Below are 15,164 nucleotides of genomic sequence, written 5' to 3' on the forward strand. Positions count from 1 at the left end.
GTAGAAGGAGAGATTTGATAAAGGACTGATGGCTTTTAAGGTGAATGATAACTCACTTCAGTCTCACACTGAAGTCTGTCGAATACCGTTGAGGCAGCAAGTTATTTAATTGAGATAACTTTAAGAGTTTACTGAAGACTTGACAGCTGTTTTTAAATCCAGTATGTGTCTTTTCGATGCTGGTGTCAAACTGCTGGGAAGTCTGCTTTGAAATGCCGAGTTACATTACGGACCTAGGAATGTGGCCGTTCATGGGAAAGATTACCAGTTAAATGCAGAAAACCTGCAGTGTGTTAGACATTGCAGCAAGAGCATGTTGTTAGGGATGTTTTTATGTATTGATATACATCCTGCTGTTCTGTTTACTGAAAGATGGTGACATTGATTTTATCCTGGCCCCCGCTGTGGGATCTCTTACCACAGCAGCGACTGGCACCGGCCAAGGACCCAGCACCTCCACAATACCAGGTGAGGACATCCTGCTTATTTGATTATGCTTTAGAACCAAAGTTGTCTCAAAAGCTGTCTTTGCTTGCACAGACTTTCTGCATATGAAAATGCCTCTTATCAGATGAAGATTGGATTGAAGCAGAATTTCTCAAGTGTGCAGAAAGTAAATGAAGCACCATACTGTGTTTTGTGTAAAAATAAATATGGAGGGTGACAAATATGTAAAACTGTGGCAATCAACCTGAAATTTGGATTATCCTCTGTATATCAAATATAATTTGGAACTGAAGTTTACAGTACTTCAGTGAAGTATTGCTGAAACCACTGAATAGTCAAGTTACCAATTATTCACCCCAATGAACTACTTGCTTTTAGCAGGTAGTAATTTTTTTAAGGAAACACTGTTTCTCTGCAATATTTTCTTACTGCAGGTCCTTCTACAGAACCCTCTGTAGTGGAATCGAAGGATCGGAAGGCAAATGCTCATTTCATACTGAAATTGCTGTGTGATAGTGTTGTTCTACAGCCTTATCTTCGAGAATTGCTGTCAGCTAAGTAAGGATCTTCATATGAGTTCTCACTATTGTTTGTAGTGTTATATTACCGTAAATCAATTATATAGAAGCCTTTTTAAAAAGGTTCCATAAAGGCCTATTAGTTAAAATAGAGAATTTTAGAATACAGCTGTATTGTGTCCTGCCATCCTTTAAAAATATGTCTGTTCCAGAGAAGTAAAATAAGAGTGCTTATTCACTCTGATTTTTCCATTTGCACAAGATCAGCGGTGCTACGTTTTCATATATATTTTCATCCTATGTTTTCCTGTTTTAATGAAAAAAAATCAGTGTTTTAACTTGTCTGTTGTGGTTTTTTTGTCTAGGGATGCAAGAGGCATGACACCATTTATGTCAGCAGTTAGTGGCCGGGCATATCCTGCTGCAATTACAATTCTAGAAACTGCACAGAAAATTGCTAAAGGTACAACAGTTTTAGTTATTGCTAGTGTCTGTTTTCCTTCTAAACTTTGGTGTGTGTGCAGAGTCATTACTAGCACTGTAGATTGCTGCATGTTTTGGAGATTTTGCTATTATGGAGTATCTTCCTCTTTTGCAGTTTGTATATTGCAATAGATTTCTGTGAATATTATTGCTTTTGCGTTCTTTATAGTCTTTTTGGCGTTTCATATAAACCACTGGATTAAGGTGCTATTTTTTGGTAGCACGAATGTATCACATGGAGCTTCTTTCTTGAAATTGAAAAAACCTGATATGATACAGTGATATGCCAAGCTAGATAAAGTTCCTGAAAAGACTTATATAAAAACAAATATTTTGTGACCATCTTTTAATGTTGATATTTAGTTTTTTAGGAGAAATATGTGAAATTGAATTTAGGGAAAAACTGAAGCACATTAGACCTTGTCAGACCACAGTTCTGTAGGACTTGGTGTGGGACAAAATACTCCTTTTAAGAATATGTTCCATAATCCTTCAAAATGGCGATTCATTGAGTTGATTAAAATGTTAGTGAATTTAAAACTGGGGAAGAGATAATGATTGTGTTTTTCAGTCAGGAATTTGTAGTGGCTTCTATAAGAAATAATGTGACAAGCAGAAAGTTTTCTCAAAAAGCGGTAACAGGTTTTATTCAAACTTCTAATGCTGTATGAGATTTTGTAATGGCAAGAATCTGCCAAGAATGGATTATTTTGGTGGGGTTTTTTTCGGGGGTGTTGTTTTTAACACTGTTATTCTGTTATTTTAGCTGAAGCAACTTCCAGTGAAAAAGAAGATGATGTGTTTATGGGAATGGTTTGTCCTTCTGGTACAAATCCAGATGATTCTCCTTTGTATGTTTTGTGTTGTAATGATACATGCAGTTTCACCTGGACTGGTGCAGAACATATTAACCAAGTAAGCTTTTTTTTTTTGTGTTTTTTTTGTGGTTTTTTTTTTGTTTGTTTGTTTTTTTTTTTTTGTTTTTTTTTTTTTTTGTTTTTTTGGGTTGTTTTTTTTTTTAATAAAGCAAATAGGAGTGTGTTTCAACCATGTCTTGTGTTAGTCTACTACTAACCTGATTTTCAAATTATTAATTGCATTGTTTAAATTACAGTAACTTTTAAGTCTGGTGTAGTTACTGCCTCCCCAAACTGCTATGCAGTCGAAAGCTGACTGTGTTCCTCACAACATGGTTGTTACTGGGTGTGGCTTTTCCCCTCTGGCTAACTTTGGCAAGAATTTTGATGGACGTGGCTCTTTGAAAACACTGACAAAAAAAACTTAACAGCTAAGTTTCACTTTCTAGAACTGATTTACTTCTAAGTTTAGGCATCAATTTAAACAAGTGCAGTTTTATTGTAACCTGAAATAGTGTGAGAATGCAAGCACTGTAAGGAAAAAACTATGCATAATTTTTTTCCTTTTTTTTTTTTTTAGGATATATTTGAATGCCGAACATGTGGCCTCTTGGAATCACTTTGTTGTTGCACAGAATGTGCAAGGGTCTGTCACAAAGGACATGACTGCAAGTAAGTATTGTGTTCTATTTCTTATAATTAAATCAATAGTTTGTGCTTTCCTTTGTTTACTGATACTTATTATTATATTTTTCATTGTTTGAAGTGTTCTAAACGTAGAGAACTGAAGATTAATGAAATAGTTTTTTCATCTGCTCTATAAGGTTTATTTAATATGTCAGAATTGAAAGAGTAACCTGAAGTGATTTTGTACTTTCCACTTTGTAGTACTTAAAGTAAATGAATAATTCTCAAAGTGCATTATATTGTGAGAACATTATATCTAGATAGTACTGTGTTTTCATTTTGGGTGCCCCTCAGGGTTTTATGAATCCTGATGACAGATTGTTCTTGTGAACTTTTGGAAAGAAATGTAGGATACTAATCTTTTAAAAATCAAGTGTAACAAAGGGAAAAGTGAGCAAACAATCAAGAAATCTCAGATGAACCTGGCCCAAAGCTTTGGAGCTACATGTGTTCCGTGCTGCTGTTACAGGGTGTAAAAGATGCAGCATTAATATCCTAGCTGTAATAAGCTAATAAATACAATTATAAAGACATTCTCAGCACTGTAACAGTTACTGAGATTTTACTACATGTCATGAGTATTTTCAGCTTAACTCTTGGATGGAGGCTGTTTTAGGGAAGAATAAATGATCTCAGATGAGTTTTATTAAGGCATGGTGAAAAGCTCTGTAGTGAAACTGCCCTCTTAAGATGAGTGTAGGAAACATGGATGACAAACATCAAGTGCTGCCACATATAAAATCTGTATTTCCCTTTTTTAGGCTGGGTTTTGGCATTTTGCTACTATCAGAAGCAAAAAGCTCCAGAAAGAATCTAAGCATGTACACTAACACTCTGAGCTTGTGTAGAAAAGCTTTGGTATGTTTCTGAACGGTGTTGCAGTTCACCTTTTCTATTTCTTGTAGGCTCAAACGAACATCCCCAACAGCCTACTGTGATTGCTGGGAGAAGTGCAAGTGTAAAACACTAATTGCTGGACAAAAGTCTGCTCGCCTTGATCTTCTTTACCGCCTGCTTACCACCACAAATCTTGTTACCATGCCAAATAGCAGGCAAGTTCATATTAGCATTGCCTAGGGCAGAATTTTTAAAATTATTTTTTAAATATGTGTGGTATATCGTGTTTCCACTAACAATTTTTTCATTACAGGGGAGAACATCTGCTGTTGTTTTTAGTACAGACAGTTGCCAGGCAAACTGTAGAACACTGCCAGTACAGACCACCTAGAATCAGGGAAGATCGTAATCGTAAAACTGCCAATCCTGAAGGTAAGAGCTGTTTCAGTGAAATAGTTGGCAAACTCCGTATTTCAGTATCTCCTCCTTATGCTTTTTTTGGTTTTTGTTTGTTTGTTTTGTCTTTCTAGATTCTGATATGCCTGATCATGATTTAGAACCTCCTCGTTTTGCCCAGCTAGCTCTGGAACGTGTTTTACAAGACTGGAATGCACTGAAGTCCATGATCATGTTTGGCTCCCAGGAAAATAAAGACCCGTGTGTATCTACACGTAGTTGTTGATGTAAAGTTTGATCTGATATTTGACACCTGCTGACTTATATAAATTTATTTCCTTTCTTTTTGTTTTTTCCAAGTCTTAGTGCAAGCAGTAGGATAGGTCATCTTCTGCCTGAAGAGCAAGTTTACCTTAATCAGCAAAGTGGAACTATTCGCCTGGACTGTTTTACACACTGCCTTATTGTCAAATGTACAGCAGACATTTTGGTAAGCACTCTTAGCCATGTTTTACATAGGTTTTCTGAATAATATGATATTAAAAGGTATCTCAGGTCATGTGCTTGGAAATGAATTTGAAAGTGACTTCAAGTTAATCTTGGTTTTGTGAATTTATACTGTTATGACTGTGATCTCCCGTTGAGTTTTAATCTCTCTTGTTTCATGCTTCAAAATTACATGCAGCTAATGAGTTGTCATGACTTCTTTCTTCAGCTGTTAGATACTTTATTGGGTACTCTGGTAAAGGAATTACAAAACAAGTATACACCAGGACGGAGAGAAGAAGCTATTGCTGTTACAATGAGATTCCTGCGGTCTGTGGCAAGAGTCTTTGTCATTCTTAGTGTGGAGATGGCTTCCTCCAAAAAGAAAAAGTAAGTGGTGAAGATGTGTGTTGATAGTGGTGTTTTTTTCCTTTATTTAAATTTTTTTCTTACAAAATGAGTTGATAAAAATCCACAATAGGGAGAAACATCTGATTTATTTTGTATTCTGTAGACAGATTTGGAAAGGTGCACAGTAGCTGCTGGTATGTCACGTAGCTTCTTAATGCAGTGCTTGTTCAACTTACATGTTCATACCAAACCTTTTGTTTACAGTGTTAGGGTTTTTGGAAATAGATTTTTAAAACATATTAAAATTACAGTGTATGGTTGTTTGTCAGTAGTAGATTTAGATAGCAAGCCTTAGTCTTGAATTATTGAATCATAAATGTTTTTCACTGACTTGAATAGGTGCATATTGTTTCTATACACACAAATGTATGTATCTCTTAAAGATTATGTTTTTGAGTAAAAAATTAGGACAATTAATATTGCCATGAAGTTTTTGGGGAAAAAAATGTATTTTACATTTATCTTTCTGTATTTTTCCCCCAGCAATTTTATTCCACAGCCAATTGGAAAATGTAAACGTGTATTCCAGGCATTATTGCCCTATGCTGTTGAAGAGTTGTGCAATGTAGCAGAATCTCTAATTATTCCAGTCAGGATGGGAATTGCACGTCCTACAGCACCCTTTACTCTTGCTAGCACTAGCATAGATGCCATGCAGGGAAGTGAAGAACTGTTTTCTGTGGAGCCTCTGCCACCCAGACCATCGTCTGACCAGTCTAGCAGGTAAAACTTGTTAAAGCTTACTATCTGTTCTTGTCAAAGACTTCTTTATTTTGGAGTTTTTGTTAGCTTTCCATTAAGTGATATCCAGAGGTCCAAATCTACTCTTCCTGAGGATTTATTTTTGTATATTTTCCTTTTAAGTTCTAGTCAATCTCAGTCATCCTACATAATAAGGAATCCTCAGCAAAGACGAATCAGCCAGTCACAGCCAGTTCGTGGCAGGGATGAAGAACAAGATGATATCGTTTCAGCTGATGTAGAAGAGGTCAGTTTTCTTTTTTGTACTTGTTTTTTCTTCTCAATGTGGCACACCTAATACATTAGCCCATGCTTTAACATCTGAACCTGAAATCCATGCATCTGATTTGGAGAAGATGTTAAGTAGTACTTCATGAAATCTTATGGTCCTGTAAGCATTTTTAATAGAACTTTATAATTGTTGTTCTCTATTTTATTTCTCACTGTTAAAGAAGTTTTAAAGTCTTTCAGTACATGGCAGCTATTATGTAGGTTCTGTTAGAGAGCTAGAGGGTTTTTCAGCACATGATACATCTTCAGTATTTAGAAGCTAATTATTGGTTTTGTAGTCAGTTTTGTCCTTATAGCATTAAAATCTGATGTCCAAGGCTGTTTTATTTCCTGCATGTGATTTTTGTTCCTGCAACACTATAAACTGTACAGCCATGTACAACTGTTGTGGCTGTAAGTTCTTTATTCATTCACATTAGTTCAATTTTGAGGTCATCTTTCCAAGATGTGTTTTTTGAATCAATCTTCACACTCTGTTTTGGAAAACACGTAGATTCTCTGATATTGAAGATAGTCTGGCATAATATTACAATCTCTTTCCAGGTTGAGGTGGTTGAGGGGGTGGCTGGTGAAGAAGACCATCATGATGAACAGGAAGAACATGGTGAAGAAAATGCTGAAGCAGAGGGACAGCATGATGAGCATGATGAGGATGGTATGTATAATGTACATCCTGCACATTTACTGTTTGGGTGAGAAAACCATGCATCAAAAAGAAAAGTGTCATTGGAGTCACCAGTGATAATGATTTGGGAGATTTGCATGAGTAGAGAGAATTTAAGGGTTCCAGACTGCTCATCTTACAGAAGGAGATGTGTAAAATTAGAGATAACATGTAGTAGACAAGCACATGAAGTTTTTCTGTTTGAGGAGAAAATATTAAGTTCCCAAAGGTATCAGATGTTACTATATTCTTGGTTAAAAATGTATTTTACCGTTTGCATTTGCTACTGTAAAATGTTGATGGTTGGGCCAGTGTCAAACCATGTCAATGGTAGATGTGTTCTCAAAAGTGATTTCAATCCTGGCAAGCTAGTTCTCAAACTAATCACAAAGTACTAAATTATGGTTCAATATTTTGTAGACATAGTTAATCAGTCCTGTATGAAAACGTTTGAATTTAATATGACTTGTCTCATATTACTTAGTTTGGGATTAGATGACCCAAAGCTATAATTTAAAAAAAAGTTATCTTCTCTTTCTGACTGTGCTTTTTGTTCCAGTCAATCCACTTACAGTACACTAAATCTCTTTACTGATTTGCTGAATATTCAAGCATTTCATTATTAGAGCTTAAAACTGGAGTAGAAGCTATATATTTAATTCAGGGTTTTTTTAAGTTTTCAAGTATTCCTTAAATGCTAGTTGAAACAGCATATAGTAAATTGTCCTAGTACATGTATATGAAGAGTTGTGGAGTCTTTTGGCTGGCGTGACTTATTTTGAATCCTAAAAGCCTTTATTTGCGCTGTGTGTTGAATGTACATGTACACGTTCAGTGCAAAGTGAGTGAGTAATTGCTGGAAAATAAGAAAACATGATCCAGGTGTTGGGTGTTTGCACTGCTTTTATGACCCCCCTGGATATCCATTAACTTCTACTATAGTAAGAGTGTCTGGGGTTTGTTTCTGTCTTACATGAGTCACTACAGTAATTATAATTTTGTCTTCTAAACATGAGATGTTTTGTTCATTGTTTTTACAGGCAGTGATATGGAGTTGGATTTGCTAGCTGCTGCTGAAACAGAAAGTGACAGTGAGAGTAACCACAGTAACCAGGACAATGCCAGTGGGCGCAGAAGTGTTGTCACTGCAGCTACTGCTGGGTCAGAAGCAGGTACACCACATCTTTTGGTGTCTAATTGAGCTGGTTAAACTTAGATACTAGAAGTACACTCCTCCTTCCCCAGATTTCCTGTTTTTCCTTTGCTGTAATAGTAAAGTACTGTGCAGACTTTTTGAACAAGGAAATGCATTAAGGTGTGACCTACATTTTTTGCTCTTACGGACCATCTGCATGTGTTAGAAATTACTTCGTGCTCTTGCGTAGTGAAAGAAATGTTCTTACTTTTTTTTAAGTGTAGAAGATTAAAACAATGGTTTATGATTTAAATCAACACACAAAACCTGAGCAATCATTGTACAGGCTTTTTCAGAGCAACTGCCTTACTGTCCAATTTGGGAAGATGATTTTTAAAGTTCTTTTCCTAGGGGTAGAATCAGTAAAGATTTTTTAAATCAAATTACTTCTTAATTTATATTTTGAAGTGTAAGTAATCAAACTGCTTTTTCATTACACCTGTGGAGAGTTAGCAGTATGTTATAAGGATAATTTATTGAATAGTTTCAGTAGTGGTACTTGAATCTTTTCAGTATAATGTAGTTTCTCGTGGAAGAAGTCTGCTATGCTGACTTGATACATGTGTACACGCACAGGTCTGGAGCTGTCAGTTACTGCTGATCTTTCTCAACAGGAGCTAGCAGTGTTCCAGCATTTTTTTCTGAAGATGACTCTCAATCAAATGATTCCAGTGACTCTGATAGCAGCAGCAGTCAGAGTGATGACATAGAGCAGGAGACCTTCATGCTTGATGAGCCTCTGGAAAGAACCACCAATAGCTCCCATGCCAATGGTGCTGCCCAGGCTCCCCGTTCCATGCAATGGGCTGTACGGAATACCCAAAACCAGAGGACCACCAGCACAGCTCCCTCTAGTACGTCAACACCAGCAGGCAAGTCTGAGTGAATTGCATGCATGAATGCCATCTAACTCTGGCTTTGTTCCTTCCTCTGCTTTTGTTTATTCTTTTAAGGATGAAATCTTATCTCTTTGTCATACTGCTGACTTACCTTGACTGTTCCAGTTATAGTTTGGAATTTAAAAAAGGAAAAGATCTGTTGCAGTTAAGATCTGAGTATGCTTACTGTAGCTAGTAATTATTAGCTAGTTACAGTTGTGTGCCAGTAATATTTACAAGTTTATTTCTGTAAATCTTCATGAAATCAATACACAAACAACATAGCAAAGATTAAATGAGTTCATTAATGTCATCTCTTCTTTTGTGTTCAGCAAGTTCAGCGGGCTTGATTTATATTGATCCCTCGAACCTACGTCGGAGTGGTACCATCAGTACAAGTGCTGCAGCAGCTGCTGCAGCACTTGAAGCCAGCAATGCAAGCAGCTATTTAACATCTGCAAGCAGCTTAGCAAGAGCATACAGTATTGTGATACGGCAGATATCTGACCTGATGGGTCTGATTCCCAAATACAATCACTTAGTATATTCCCAGATTCCAGCTGCAGTGAAGCTGACTTATCAAGATGCAGTTAACTTGCAGGTAAGAACATGGAAATTTTCACAGAGAAACGTCATTTCAATACAGCTGGGGTATTTTAGGTAAAATTATAGAATTGTTGAGATTGAAAGTGACCTCTGCATATTGGCTAGTCTAAATTTCTTTGAGGGTCAACAGGAACAGGCTGCTCAGGATTGTCTGGTTAGGTTTTGAATATCTCCAAGGATGGAGGTCCCAGGATGGAGCTTCTCTGAACAACCTGTTAAATGTTTGACAGCTCTCACAGTGAAAGAGGATTTTTCTTGGGTTTAAAGGGACTTAGCAAGTATTTGAATTTGTACCTGTTGCCTCTTGTCCGTTCACTGGGTATCACTAAGAAAAGTTTGGCTTTGTATACTTCATACTTTTTTATCAGGTATTTGTACACACTGGTAAGGGCCTCCTGAGTTTGTTTCTTCAATCTTAAGTGTCCCAGCATTCTCAGCCTCTTCTTATGTTAAGAGAGAGTGTGGGCTAAAGTAACTGGTTACTTACTTCATTGAATTGGTAGTATTTCATGTATGTAAACATATATATATAGTCTTTCAAAGGAAAGGAACTTTAGTTGATTTTGTTTAAACAATGTCACTGGTATGTAATTAATAGTTAAGTAATGATTGACTAGTGATTTCTGCTAGGCATCTATTGCCATATTCTATTTGACATGAACTGTTGAGTCTGTAAAAGAAGAAAGTTAGTAAGGGCCAAATAATTAAATGAGATAAAAGATCTGTACAGGTAAATGTACTGTTCACTGTCCCTTCCTTCAGGGACATGGTCATCCTTTCCATGTTATGCACATGTTTTTTATACAGTGCTCGACTGACTGTTTTTGAAAGTTTATTTAAAATACATCTATAGAGAAAATACGTGTCAGGCAGCAATCTTCCCCTTCATGTATAGACTTTAGTTTCAGAGACTGACAAGGCAGGAGGGACTCCAGAGTGTTCAGAAAATATGTATCAACTTGTACCTGGACATAGTGTATAGGGTAAAATTATATGTATTGAACTTAGTACAGAAGTCAGCTGTCAGAATAACAGCTGCTGTGTGGAGAAATCAAGGGATGCTGTTTTCTGTTAGTAGTGCTGTGTAGGGATGTGGAAACCTGCTGACAATATATTTACTTGTATAAAGTAAATGCCACATGGTATTTGTATGGCTGTGTTCACAGTGTGATGGAAGGAAAAGACTTCTGATTTGGGAGAGGAAGGTTAAAAAGATATTCTGGGTTCAAATACTGGGGTAAACAAACAGGGAAAGAAATAAGAGAGTGTAGTTTCATTATGGAGGAGGCTAAAATAATTTTCTGTTCAGGCGATTCTTAATGGGAAAAGTGAACAGGAGATCTGTCCAGCTGAGGCAGCAAGAGGTTTGTATTAGCACAGGAAAGCTGAACAGTGGAGGTTTTGTTTGGACACTGAAATGGGGTTGAGACAGCATTTTGTTCATTCAATGCATTAGAGGTGTGAAGGATGTTTTTGAAGATTGGAATGCAGAGGAATGAAGAAAGTAGATTGATGTTGGATCAAAAAATCCAGAAGGTCAATGGAGTTAGCAGATGGCAAGAAAAGCAGGCTGCAGAGCCACTATTGTGAAGCGAACAGGTGAAGCAAAGATAAGACCAGGAGGCGAGACTTCTATGCAGGCATAGTTCTCTGTGCAGGTCTTAACTTTGTTGTCTTCATTGAGTAATTTGCAAGGGGTGAAGGATAGTGGAAGATCTGGCTGATGAATTCCACAGCAGGATGAGGGCTGTTAAAGCTACTAGAAAGTCAGGAATTGAGCTGAAATCGCCAAGCTGTGTGCACCTGGGAGATGCTGAGTGGTCATAAGGGGCAGAGTAGAAGGGATGCCCAAAAGACAGAGGGATGGTGAGAATGCTTTATAGATATCAAAGTGTTGAGAGTCGCTTACCACCACAGTAAATCAGCAGTCTCAACAAGAGCTTTCAGAAACTGATGATTGGTAATTCTTGAGCCTGGTTTTACAGCCTCTCCATAGGGAATCAGGAAGATTTGATTCTTGTCATCTAGTTCTATTGTTTGCAAAACCAATTAAATCTCATTTTCTTTAGAATTATGTGGAAGAAAAGCTTATTCCTACTTGGAATTGGATGGTCAGTATCATGGACTCTACTGAAGCTCAGCTGCGTTACGGTTCAGCATTATCATCTGCTGGTGATCCTGGGCATCCAAATCATCCTCTCCATGCCTCTCAGAACTCAGCTAGAAGGGAAAGGATGACAGCCCGTGAAGAAGCCAGCTTGAGAACACTTGAGGGAAGAAGGTATGAAAATAGTTTGATTACTGTATGCAATAATGAATTATCGGTCTTATAGTCAAATCTTATTCACGGACATCTTAGGAATCTAATTTTGCAGTGTTGGAATGCAGTTACTGTTTTAAGTTGGCTTCCTGTGTCGTTGCTACTATTTGGTTTATTCTGATATACTAGATTCATCTTGAGCATGAACTGTTTACAGTGTACTGCATCTGAACTGCTTGTCCTATGCTTGTAGCTTGTTAGCACTATTTTTGTGTGGAGTTCATTGAGATTGTACATCCAAATTTCAAATATAAGGCTTATTAATAAAGTATGTGTTCTCCTGATATGCCTGATGTCCCTGTACTCAATCCTTTTCCTTCTCTAGACGTGCTACTTTACTCAGTGCCCGTCAGGGAATGATGTCAGCACGTGGTGATTTCCTGAACTACGCACTGTCCTTGATGCGTTCTCACAACGATGAGCACTCGGATGTGCTTCCTGTTCTGGATGTCTGCTCGCTAAAGCATGTAGCATATGTTTTTCAAGCCCTTATTTATTGGATTAAAGCAATGAATCAACAGACAACGTTGGATACTCCTCAGCTGGAAAGGAAAAGGTATTGAGGTTGACTCCTAGAAAAAAAAATAAGTAAAAGAGAGTAAGCCCTTTCATTTCAGTCGTTGGCATTGTTCCTCAGCAGCTTATATAAATATATGCATTAATCTGTATGTCTCTGTGTGGGTGTGTGTAGTCACATCCATATTATAAAAAGAATTTTTGTAATGGTATATAATGTACCTGTGTTTGATAAGCCTGTTGCAGTACCCTGTTCACTTCTTTTTATGCTATAATATGTTTTCCCACTGTTGAAACTTGAGATCGTTCTTTTAACTCTGTAGTCATGCCTCTAAAAGACAAACTCAGGACAATTTCTCAGTTAATGACCTGAGACATGCAATTGACATGATAACAACTTACTTAGTGTCTAAGTTTAGATAGACAGGTATCTGCCAGGGAGGGTTGGAGTCTCCCTTAAAATGTAAGCCCCTCCCCCCTTTTCCAAATTATCATTAATTTGCAATTAAAAGGCTGTCAGGCAAAGATTTTGGGAATAGGTATAGCAGTTCTTTACTAGGAATGTAAAAATACAGATGTTGTAGTACAGAAGAATAAGCAAACAAATAAACAAGAAATTCTAGAAAACCCTGACAGAGTCAGAAATACAACCTGACACCCTGTTGGTCAGGGTGTTGGAAGCAGTCCAAAGTAAGCCCTCCTGGAGTGGCAGATGTGGTTCTGTTGGAGTAGAGATGATCCCGTTGAAGAAAAAAGGTCCAGTAATGGTGAGATGGGTCTGGTCTTCCTCCAGGGATCCGGTGGAAAAACTGGATACCTAGTGGGACTGTGGCTCCTTTTTATCTAGGTTAAGATGGTTTGGCTCCTCCTCCCTGTGTGGAGCAGCTTACAGTAGTGCAATGTGTAGTGTCATTGATGAGCTCTTAATGGTCCATTAGCAGAAGACATTTCCATGGAAGTAGTGAAACAATGAAGAGAGATAAGTAGCACTCTACCATCTGATAAGTGACACTGACCCATTTGGGCAAAGATAAGCAATTCTGCTCCACCCAGATGGAATAGAATAATATGCTCTTTACAAAACCCGTGACACTTAGATACCTGTCAAACGTGTTAGAGATTACAGTGGAGAAAATGTCATTATCTGATATAATGAATGGGCTTTGTGGTTTTGTTTTCCATTTGGTTATGTGCATTTAAGACTCACCTGATATTTAAAGCACAGTAGGGAAATCAGTATCTGAAAATGTCCTTGAGTTGCTGCTATTTCAACTATGGCATTTTACAAGGTGCATTTATTAATTTTTAAGATGTTTTAAGATTTCTTTTTATATTTTTTTCATTTCATATGCCAGTTAATGCTAATAGAAATGTCCACATGTTGATAGTCTACACCGTCTGTTCTCATTTCTTACTAGGTTTTTAAGTATTGTACCCAAGCAGTCCTAGTCAACAGTTTAATGCAGATCTTTGCCCCTTTCTGCTCCTGATTTTCAATACTGCAGGTCAAACTTAACTTTCCATTTTCTCTACAAATTTAGTAACTGTAAAATATGAGATATTGGTATTTTAAATCTATATTGGATTGCTACTTCAGTTGCAATACTGTGTTCTATTTATCTTGGTAATGTAAGGTTTGTTATGACCTCAGAGGTGTACCAGAGGGGGGTGTTATCAACAGTAATTTCCTCACAAGTAAGAATGATATGGTGCAGTAATCAACTTTTTGTACTGCCTGACTTGAGTAGTTATACCCACAGCTTTAACCCTTTTCCAGGTAATAACATACTTCCAGAAGCTCCTTTTCCCCCAAAAAATTCACATACTGAAATCTGTCAAATAACTGTTCATTAAAGAATTGCAAAATTTGCATGAAATGCTTCTAAAATTATGAAGGCTTAGACCAATTAAAAGTGAGTGGTTCAAACAGTTGCTTCTGTTAGATGGCATAATAGTAGTCCGAGTGAAATGAACTTTTATCAGTCTTCATCTAGTTTCAAAACACATTTCACAGTACATAAGCTGCCAGAAATTAGTACTAATCAAAGTTCTTAACAGAACGGTAATATACAGTGAAATCAAGTTTTTTTTAATGTGCAGCTTGCAGACTTACCCTCTGAAATTATATCAGTGAGATTATTTTTAAATTTTGGAATTGTATTCACTTGCATATTTCTTCCACTAATGCAGGCTTCCTAGGATTTTATATTGATATAGTCTTTAAAACCAGCATCACTGCCCAAAGCTGTAACTTTTAATATCAGAATTGGTAGGTGGCCAAATGGCTCTGAGGGTAACTGTGGACGATGTAGTGAGTGTGTAATGAGTTCTCTACAGTGCTTCAGTTTTAGTTTTGTCTTTGTTATGTAGAACTCTTTAGTACACTTCCTGATTCTGCTACAGATAGAGATGTTTTGCCTAATAATTTGTTCAAGATGATTGACTCTTTTTTCTTCTGTTTTGTTTTGTTGTTGTTTTGGGTGTTTTTTTGTTAAGAACTCGGGAGCTTTTGGAACTGGGTCTTGACAACGAAGATTCAGAACATGAAAATGATGATGATACCAATCAAAGTTAGTATACAGAAATTGATCTAGCACACCGAAATGTCAGACCTTCTTAGCGCTTTTTCCCTTCAGCTAATTGAGAGTTTGAATAAATTTTGCTGCTTGTATATTTAAAGTTGGGTTTTAGTAAGATTTTCTTAGCATTGTTACTTTACCAAATTTCTTCTGCCATTGCCTATTTCATTGCCTCTCATTTCAGGGCCATTCTTTCATCTCCTCTGTCACTAAACTGCAGCATTTCTTCCCTTACCTACCATTTTACATTAA

General features: G+C 37.0%; 1 protein-coding gene across 1 annotated transcript in view; it reads left to right on the forward strand.

The window, feature by feature from the left end:
* Positions 1 to 15,164, forward strand: part of UBR5 (ubiquitin protein ligase E3 component n-recognin 5) — an 86,814-nt gene that overhangs the window by 59,234 nt on the left and 12,416 nt on the right. Inside the window, exons 24-42 of the mRNA XM_066177725.1 lie at positions 373 to 468; positions 882 to 1,005; positions 1,331 to 1,428; positions 2,215 to 2,363; positions 2,886 to 2,977; positions 3,898 to 4,044; positions 4,143 to 4,261; positions 4,360 to 4,486; positions 4,586 to 4,715; positions 4,941 to 5,101; positions 5,606 to 5,845; positions 5,987 to 6,110; positions 6,698 to 6,809; positions 7,859 to 7,990; positions 8,628 to 8,885; positions 9,224 to 9,492; positions 11,567 to 11,778; positions 12,143 to 12,373; positions 14,830 to 14,903. Of these exons, the coding sequence (XP_066033822.1) occupies positions 373 to 468; positions 882 to 1,005; positions 1,331 to 1,428; positions 2,215 to 2,363; positions 2,886 to 2,977; positions 3,898 to 4,044; positions 4,143 to 4,261; positions 4,360 to 4,486; positions 4,586 to 4,715; positions 4,941 to 5,101; positions 5,606 to 5,845; positions 5,987 to 6,110; positions 6,698 to 6,809; positions 7,859 to 7,990; positions 8,628 to 8,885; positions 9,224 to 9,492; positions 11,567 to 11,778; positions 12,143 to 12,373; positions 14,830 to 14,903 (2,895 nt within the window). The remainder of the gene's footprint in view (positions 1 to 372; positions 469 to 881; positions 1,006 to 1,330; positions 1,429 to 2,214; positions 2,364 to 2,885; positions 2,978 to 3,897; positions 4,045 to 4,142; positions 4,262 to 4,359; positions 4,487 to 4,585; positions 4,716 to 4,940; positions 5,102 to 5,605; positions 5,846 to 5,986; positions 6,111 to 6,697; positions 6,810 to 7,858; positions 7,991 to 8,627; positions 8,886 to 9,223; positions 9,493 to 11,566; positions 11,779 to 12,142; positions 12,374 to 14,829; positions 14,904 to 15,164) is intronic.

Source organism: Chamaea fasciata, unplaced genomic scaffold (genome assembly GCF_029207755.1).
Source record: "Chamaea fasciata isolate MVZ Bird 193981 ecotype frontalis unplaced genomic scaffold, bChaFas1.0.hap1 SCAF_1, whole genome shotgun sequence".
NCBI lineage: Eukaryota > Metazoa > Chordata > Aves > Passeriformes > Sylviidae > Chamaea > Chamaea fasciata.